Source organism: Lycium barbarum, chromosome 12 (genome assembly GCF_019175385.1).
Source record: "Lycium barbarum isolate Lr01 chromosome 12, ASM1917538v2, whole genome shotgun sequence".
Classification (NCBI taxonomy): domain Eukaryota; kingdom Viridiplantae; phylum Streptophyta; class Magnoliopsida; order Solanales; family Solanaceae; genus Lycium; species Lycium barbarum.
Window position 1 is genome coordinate 18442499 of NC_083348.1, and position 9308 is coordinate 18451806.

The window sequence follows — 9308 nt, forward strand, 5'->3', positions numbered from 1 at the left end:
TTTAACCTGAAAGTCAATATTCTCGGTATATTCAAGTCAAGAAACAAGTTTCGAAGCTTGAATTTCGAAATAAAGCACCGTAGAACTCGATTTCAAAAACTCAAAAACAACATTTAATCTAGGTATTTTACTATGAATTTTGCACCCTAAGCATGACTAATGCGCAATAGGGCCCCTTTTTTATTTTTTTATTTGTTAATGATTTGTTTATTTTAAATTATTTGTTGATGATTTGTTAATTGTTTGATTATAGGAAAATATACTAATCTCCTAATAATATCTTTATTTGTTAATTATCTCATTGTTAATTTATTTATTTGTAAAATTGTTTAATCCATGTTAATTATGAATGTGCTAATTAGCTATCTAATTGTACGTGTTAGTCTAATTTTATTTGCTAATTAGTTATCTAATTTTATGTGTTAATTAGTTATCTAATTTTATGTGTTAATGTGCTAATTAGTTATCTAATTTATTATCAATTGTTAATTAGAAATAGTTAATCCTTAATATTATATTTGTTAGATAATTTTAGTTAGTATAATAATTAATTAATAATTATTAATTATAAATTGAATATCCTTAGTTTAGGATTAACCATCATTAGTTTAGGATTAAAAATATCATTAATATTATATTTTTTAGTTAATTGTAGTTAGTATAATAATTAATTAACAACTATTAATTAGAAATAGTTAATCCTTAGTTTAGATTGAACATCCTTAGTTTGGGATTAAAAATATCAGTAATATAATATTAGTTAGTTAATTATAGTTAGAATCATAATTAATTAATAATTCATAATTAATTAACAATTATTAATTAGAAATAGTTAATCCTTGATTTAGGATTGAACATCCTTAGTTTAGGATAAAAATATCATTAATATAATATTAGTTAGTTAATTTTAGTTAGTGTAATAATTATATATTAGAAATAGTTAATCCTTAGTCTAGGATTAAACATCCTTAGTTTAGGATTAAAAATACCATTAATATAATATTAGTTAGTTAATTATAGTTAGTATAATAATTAACTAACAATTATTAATTTGCAAATTTAGATAGTTAATATAATTTTTCGTTAAAGGATTAGTTAGTTAGTATATTTTCGATAAAGGATTACATAATTAATATTACATGTTAATGATTAATTAAAAATTATTAATACAAATACGACACCTCCATGGATCCCAACCTTCATCCTCGGCCCTTCGATCCATCAATAATTTATCTGCAGGCTACTCATAGGTCCCAACTGTTATGGGATGAGTTGATAGATTCCAGTATGTTGTTCCGTCCTCGTTGGGTGGAACACGCGTGGGATCTTTTAGGGGCTCGACCCCCACATCCTCGCATCTTACGTATACTTTATCGGGTCGGTATCTAACATTGCGTCGCTGCTAGTCGGGTATAACATGATAGTGCTCTTGTGACGATCATGGTTGAGCGATGACGATCGGAGACCCACACATTTATCTCCGCACTGGTGAGGACACTATCACGCTTTAGGATGTGGAGGTCATGTATGGGCTACAAGTAGATGGACGCCCATTATATACTGAGGAGCCTCAGCCGTCGCCGTCGTATCAGGAGGAGTTGACTAGGCTCACTGATTGCATGCCTAGGGAGGGTGAGATATGGGGACAGACTCGGATGTCGATGGTTGCTTCGAAATAATACTATTTTTTATTTTATTTTATTTTATTATGGGGACATCCGAGTCTATTATTATTTGGAGAAAAAAAATAGTATTATTTGGAAAAAAAATGAATAAAAAGGAGAAAAAAGATAATCAGTAGAGAGAAAAAAAAAGACACAATTACCTACAAAAGCAAATGAGTATTTTTGGGGTATGAAAGTAAAAAGGTCATGAAAGGGTAAATATTTTGCGTATAATAGACATTGATGTTCTTTTCGCTAGTTTTTATCCCCATAGTTGACCGCTAGCATAACTCTTTGTGCTAACAAGTGCACAACTACAAAAGCCTGTGTTCAGGTTCACGCTGTTTTTAAACGGCTCTGGATATGATAAACTAATATAGGCTTCACAGACACCCCCCCCCCCCAAAACCCCCACCCCCACGCCCTCGCCACCTCTCTCTCTCTCTGAGATTCAATCAAGTCAGTAAAACAATCATTTGAAACCATACGAACTGCAATTTTAGCATAACAGGTGTATAAGTTACTGCTTTCTTTGTTTAACTAACCATATTTTTACTCATGATTTACTACGCACAAGCTATAGCTTAAACACACTGTAAAAAAATTACTCTATGATTTTACTACAACCGCATATGGAGAAAATATAAACCAAGAATATATGTTTTCCTGGACAAAAGCGACATGTTGCTCTACTAGGACACTTTATGAAACGGATTTCCAACTGAAACTGACGCAGAACTCTATCCAATTCAAGTTCCAGAAGTTATTTACCAATGGTTCAACCTGAATATCTGTTTTTCCGTCCTAAAATATAATTTTGTCTGCTCGCTACAGCTATTGACCTCACAAAGAAAAGCAATCAACATTTTATTAAGGTTCATGAAAGCATCCTAATGAAAATATTTAAGAAAAGGTTTCTTGACAGCAAGAGATTGATACAGGATATTCCGGCGAACCAGTCAAGCTAAGCACCGGATGAGGTTATAGCCAATCAACAAGGGACTATTTGCATTAAAAACGCTAGGAAAAAATGCATAACCCATCACTACACAGAGGCACAGCAAAGTACTCCTGGAGCACAAAATGTTGAATGAGAAACTAGACCAATCCATATTACCATAATCTATAGCGGCCATCCGAAAGTCACTCGATTTTCCAGCTCACTCAAGTCATATCTAGACCAGAAAAGTTAAAATTCTACACCAAATGTTCCATACTCCTTAGAATTACAAGGGAACAGAAGCTTACTGCCAATACAATGAATTTATGAACTCAAAACCAGATCATACAAAATCCCGCAAGGGGCAATCATCTTCTTACAAGGGGTACAACACCCCGACCAGGTGCTGCTCCACGACCTGCGGCATGAGCCTGCAAAGGAGACATTTATAATCAGGTACATTTCATTTCTCACTAAGAGTACAACATGGGCTAGCTAAAACACAACAATTTTTTTTTATGACAACGGAACCCGCAGCCACTGCCTTTCGGGTGCCCACAAGGTAAATCCCGCTCCTGTGCAATAGCCCACAAACCACATGAGAGATAACCTGCACTAGGCAAGCCCCGTCCGACGAGCTCGACCGGTCGACCCAGAAGGCAAATCCTCTATTGTCGTAGGCAGGGAGTTTCGAACCTGAGACCTCCATTATGGAAGCCCCATGCTCAACCAACTGAGCCACCACAGCAAATTCTTCATGACATCCTTCTATTTTTTTTTTTTTAATAAAGCAATTTTACATAACATCCTCTCCACTCCTTCCCTCCAGCAAAAGAAAAGCCGGATAAATCCCACTTAAGTTCTTGGGAGGATAACAATTCCCAACTCACAACCTAGAGCAACCAGCAAGGGACTTCTAGTATAGTTTCGGTGAAATGGCGGGTAGAAGTAAATGTAATAGGAGTTGACAACTTTCTTAAATTGGACGAACCGAGAGATAAATAAGTTCAACTTTCTCTGAGAAGCAAAACTAGGAACAAAGTAGAAGTCTCTCCCTTCACCGTATCCACTCCTTCCCTCCAGCAAAAGAGAAGTCGGATAAATCCCACTTAAGTTCTTGGGAGGATAACAATTCCCAACTCACAACCTAGAGCAACCAGCAAGGGACTTCTAGTATAGTTTTGGTGAAATGGCGGGTAGAAGTAAATGTAATAGGAGTTGACAACTTTCTTAAATTGGACAAACCGAGAGATAAATAAGTTCAACTTTCTCTGAGAAGCAAAACTAGGAACAAAGTAGAAGTCTCTCCCTTCACCATAACCCCCCCCCCCCCCCCCCCCCCTCCAAACCCACAAAAAAAAAAAAACCTCCCTTTTCTTTGAACCAAACATGGAATTGGCCCCACCATTTTGCAAAATCAAGCAAATTAACTGCATATACCTAATTCTACGAGAGATAGTATGTGGTTAAGTTTTACTAGTTGGCCTCGAACAGAAAAAATAAGTAGAAGGGATGCTTCAACACTCACTTTAGCTCGCATTGCCATAGCACGTCCACGTCCAACACCAAGTGATGAACCTTTGCCCTTCAAAAGTGAAATTAAACATAAGCAAAATACTTAAAGTAAGTAAAGAACAAGAACAAACAAAGACGGATGCTATAGTAAAGTACCTTAATTCTTGCTTCTAGGCGCTTGAACATAGGAGCATTCTTAAGCATATCTGGAATTATCATGAACCTGGTAGAAATTAAAGTTCAGCTATGATCTTACCAGGAAACAGCCTAAAATCATGCAATAGGAATCTATATTTCTATACACCTGACTTTACTGCCTCTAATAAAAACATGTTCTAGTTGTGACACCCTTCCATCCTGCATTGATCAAAAATTAGAAACTAGGGTCAATATTTTTTTAGAAAAAAAAAAACATAGAAGGAAGATCCTATACAGAAACCTACATTTCTTTTTCCATGAGTAACTGGAGAAAGAACCAAATGCTTAGAAGGTGAATCATGCATCCAATACCTATGTTACTCGGACTCTTCACTTTCGGTGCTGCACCCGTGTCGACACGACATGGGTGTGGCTGTGGGATCCGTACCCGATTCGGTCAACCGATTTTGGGTACTTTGACTTAAATCGACATAGAAATTCTGGACAGATTCAATGATTTCTTTAATCAAAACTAAAGCTGAGGTGAAATTGAAGAAAATGGAATACCTTGTATATAAAAATTTCTCTGTCACTCTGTTTCCTTTCATCTCCTTTGGGGATTCTCCTCTTGATCAATATTTTTTCCTCAAGTTTTCCACATAATATTCCATAATTTAGTTTTTATAACTCTTTCTTTAGATATTTGAACTTTTTTAGCCGAATCCCCGCACCCGTATCCATAACTGGATCCATATCCCTGAATCTTAAAATTTAGATCATGAAGGATCCGACATCTAGATCCGCACACATATTGGACACCCGCACCCCAGTCCGAGTAACTTAGTCCAATACCAAGCATGCAGTTATGAATGCAAAACACGACTTCGATGTATTGCTAAATCAGCTTTTACTGGTTTCTTATTTTGTTTTACCAAACCTTCTCAAGTAGCCAGGCATATCAACAATTATCGGTTCAAAGTTTCAACACAAGGATCGCAAAAATCACTCTTTCTCTTTGGCAAAGGTTCAGTAAGATTTGGATGCTTTGTCTGATATATCTTGATGCTTTTTCTTCAATGACAAAGTTAAAGAAAATATCAAGGACAGGGACAGCAGTGTAAAACCTATTTGGTATTGTTTCCCTGTACTGCTAATGCACTGGAGAGTAAGTTGCACCCCACAAGAAATTGGAAGTGAAGAAACAAAAAAAGGGGGAACCTGCGAAACACAAATGGAAAAAGCGCAACCAAAACATGACAGCAAAATGTCACAAATTCTAAACCTCTTCTTAGCACCTTTACTACCAGGACTACACACTTTTAAAAAAAAAAACTGTGGTGTCCATGTCAGCTTGCGCACACTTTTACTACCAAAAATACACACTTGATCTAATACAACATCAGAAAGCCAAATAAATAAGACTAACCTCAGAAGCTAGAAGTTTCATATACGAATAGTTGCTATGTTTGTGGTGTCATTTATGTATTACTTATTTACAGTACGATCTGGTCATCCATATTTATAAATGGATTTGGTCATAGGGCTTTGCGCTAGTGGTAAGACCGCAACACGCAATGTGTGGGTTAAGGTGCACATCACGGGTTCGAATCCTATTGCAGACAAAAACCCTAGTATTTCAGTGGATAAGGATAGAGGGATGGGCCAATGATCCACCGAATTTCAAACAGTAAACCAATGACCCTCGGGCATTTCTCGATCATAAAATAAATAAATGGATATGGAAGGAGGACAAACTTCTATTAAACGTACCCTTCTTGTTTGGGACTAAGACGTACTTATATTATTGTTTGTTGACTTGTTGTCGCCTTATTGTGTGGTATGTGAGACCTTTTTCCATATAAATCCATGGTTTTATGGTTGGGTTGTGTTGGAAATTGCTATTCAAGTCCTTAGAGTGTGATGCGAAATGATTTGTGTAGCACGTACTTTAGCCTTCTGGGTTGCAAGTTTGGATAATGACCTTGTAAGACGCATGAAACTGGAAAAGTTGTGGTAATGCAATTTTAGCCATTATTCAGTCAAAGGGTGACCTAATGATCAATGAAACTGAGATGGATCATGGGTTAACCAAGGTTCAAATCTCAACAAAGGCAAAAACTTAAGTGATCTACGCAAACGGAGATAGCAGGTACCTAGTGGGGATTAGTTGGGGTGTGTGCAAGCTGACTCGGACACCACTGTATGAAAAAGAAAACAACAACCTTCTAACCTGCTGGACATGGGCAATACAATATTAAATATTGGTAAACAAAAGTTTTCAGTATATTAAAGCCTTCACATACTTGGTTAATTTTTGTAAATTGCAATGGAGTATTTGCGAACCTAAAGAAAAAGGAAAAGTTAATAGTGTTTTGTAGACATTTCCTTGTCCTCAATTATCCTTTGCCAGGGAAAGAGGGAATTGTGGAAAATCTGTTCGTTGGTAAAGGGGTCAAGTTCCTGAAAATTCCTGGAAAACAAAGCTTGGAAGTTGTTTATTTCTTATAATAAGATCAAGGGCGTAATTATTCATTAATAGGTAGCTAGATACAAACTTAAACCCATCTGGCCTCCCTCTCTCTTCCTCTCTCCACCCCACTCCCTCCCTCTATCTCTTAAAATCTCTCAATACGAACCTGAGAGTTGAGAATCTCCAGCATGGCCATCTTTCCCACGCTGAAAATATGTTTATAAGGCACACTCATAAAATAGAATGAAATGACATCTTAGCTCTAACTCTATTTACACCTTTTTCCTCATCATTTGTTTTTCAATGGAATACGGGAGAGATCATCAGTTTACATGGAATTGACAGAAGGAGGAGCACCAGATTATTATCCACATTTACCTTGAGAAAAGAGCCTGCAAAATCCTAACTACTGTCTACTGGTCTCACCTCCACGGCTCCATCTCTACTTGACATCCGAAGATCCTCATTAATTTAGAAAATCAGACAAGTTTAGCAGATGGTTCTGCCTCTCTGCTTATGTTTCCATATTTAGTTTTCACTTTTCAATCACTTTCACCTGTGATATTGATTATTTCATGTGCCAAATTAAGCATTGAAGAAGCCATGGTAGACATTTAACTTTTTTAGCTCATTACACAACTTGAAATGATGTTATCCTTGTAAACACATACCAGCATTCTCTTGTTGCTGGTAACCAATAAAATTGCTTAAACGATAAAAACATTTATGCATTGAAGATTTCCGCTTCTGTTTAGCTAATGGAAGATGGTTGGACATCAGCGGGAGAGCTGTTTTCGTTTTCTAATACCAAACAACTTTTCCAACAACTCTATGGAGAAAGTATTAAAAACAATAACTTTCTTGAAGAATGGAAACAGAAAATGTTTCAATAAACCAAACAGGCACTTAGGCCATGTTTGGCTTAAAAAAAAAAGTCCTTCGTTTTCATAAAATGGAGCTGTTTTGGCAGTAAAGACACTTTTGTTTTCAGAAAACACTACATAATCCTTCATTTGAACACAACATAAATTTAGGAGAAAACTAGATATTAACTTGTAACAGAAAACAACAGTACAACAAACACCAAGAGATTGAAACTAATCCAATTAATGAGAAATATTTCATATAAGTCAATGAGATTCTTTAACTTTGGCCCAGAACCAGAAATCCCAGTGGCCCGTGATTGTCCCAGTAACAATAAGGAAGTTGGTCCAATGATATAAGCCTATAACTACCTCCCACAAAATACTGAACTCGGATCTATGTTCTCTTACTGATACTCAAGTAGGTATTTTTTATTAACTGCTCCTACTGTCCAAACATATGATGACTAAGACTACCAGGGGTTTAAGCATCAAACTTTTTGTGTGAAATCGGATATCCCTCTTTCACTTCCTTAACTAAACATTTACATAGCCAGAGACAAATAATCAGGAATTTGCACGTTAAAAAATCGTACATTAGCAGTGTAAGTGATGTTCTCAAGCTAGCTATTCCATTCGTCCTCGCACTCAACTACTTCACTATCCAAAACAATGATAAAGACATAATTTTCCATCTGAATTTGGAATAGTTCTTCAATTTTTCTAAAACAAACTTACCTAATTCGAAACTACACAAAGAACACTTTGAATCACGTAATATTATAAGCACAACGGGTTTTATATTTAAGAGGTAGGGTCAGGAAATCAAATGAATTACGAACATGTATAAAACCCATACTTTAGCATTGTAAGTGATGCTTTCGAGCTGGTTATTCCAGTTGTCCTCGCGCTACACTACTTCACTATCCAAAATAATGATAAGCACCTAATACAAAACTACACAAAGATTACTATAAGAACTAGGGTTTTAGATTTAAGAAACAGGCAAACACGGCATTAACAAAAAAGTTAAACTAAAACAGGAAATCAAACGAAAATATACTAAACTCATACTTTAGCAGTGTAAGTGATGCTTTCAAGCTGGCAATTCCAGTTATCCTCACATTCCACCATACTTCCTCTGTAAACTTCACCGCTCTTCATCTCTACAGTCACTATATGCCCTGTTGCTTCGTGTAGAAGTTTCACCGGTATGCCCAAACTACGACTCATTGCGAGGTAATGCTACTCTGGCTAGATTGTAGTTTGCAGCTCGGTGAATTGTGGAGTCTGTAAACGTACTATTGGGAAATCAAACAAGACGAGTGCCGCGAACTTAATACAACTTAGGGCTAATTCTTTCAGTGTCTCTGCCGATGGATCGAGTTTGATCTAACGGTTCGTGTTTGTTGTGTAGGTTTTTTCCTTTCTCTTCTTTATATTTTCTTTTTCTTTTTCTTTTACTTTTTTTGGCTATTTTTGTCTTCTATTTGGAGGCTTTTTATTTTCGAGAAAGGGTAAAAATGGAAGTCTCGTAATAATTAGTAAAAAGTGTGCGGATGAAGTTTTGAAATAATGTTTTCGTGTGCTAAAGGGTCTACAAACTAGTAAGCCATCCACTTCAAAATAAGCGTATACTTAATTTTTTTTGACGCTCCTTAAGAAAAATACTAAATTTTATAAGAAAACACTAATTTTTAAAAAAAAATAGATATTTT

At 35.9% G+C, this 9308-nt stretch overlaps 1 protein-coding gene across 1 annotated transcript; it reads right to left on the reverse strand.

The window, feature by feature from the left end:
• Positions 1 to 2645: 2645 nt before the first annotated feature.
• On the reverse strand, positions 2646 to 8974 carry LOC132621939 (small nuclear ribonucleoprotein SmD3b-like). Its single transcript, XM_060336419.1, has 5 exons — positions 8665 to 8974; positions 4424 to 4476; positions 4276 to 4342; positions 4133 to 4189; positions 2646 to 3035 (listed from the first exon to the last, which is right to left on the reverse strand). The coding sequence occupies exons 1-5, from the start codon at positions 8821 to 8823 to the stop codon at positions 2973 to 2975; spliced, it is 399 nt and encodes a 132-aa protein (XP_060192402.1). The 5' UTR covers positions 8824 to 8974; the 3' UTR covers positions 2646 to 2972.
• Between the last annotated feature and the right edge of the window lie 334 nt (positions 8975 to 9308).

Coding starts and splice junctions, on each gene's coding strand:
- LOC132621939 (XM_060336419.1), bottom strand. CDS start 8,823: ATGAGTCGTAGTTTGGGCATACCGGTGAAACTTCTACACGAAGCAACA. Junction 4,477..8,664: donor GCATCACTTACACTGCTAAA/GTATGAGTTTAG, acceptor TGATCAATGCAG/GATGGAAGGGTGTCACAACT. Junction 3,036..4,132: donor CTATGGCAATGCGAGCTAAA/GTGAGTGTTGAA, acceptor TCTCCTTTGCAG/GCTCATGCCGCAGGTCGTGG.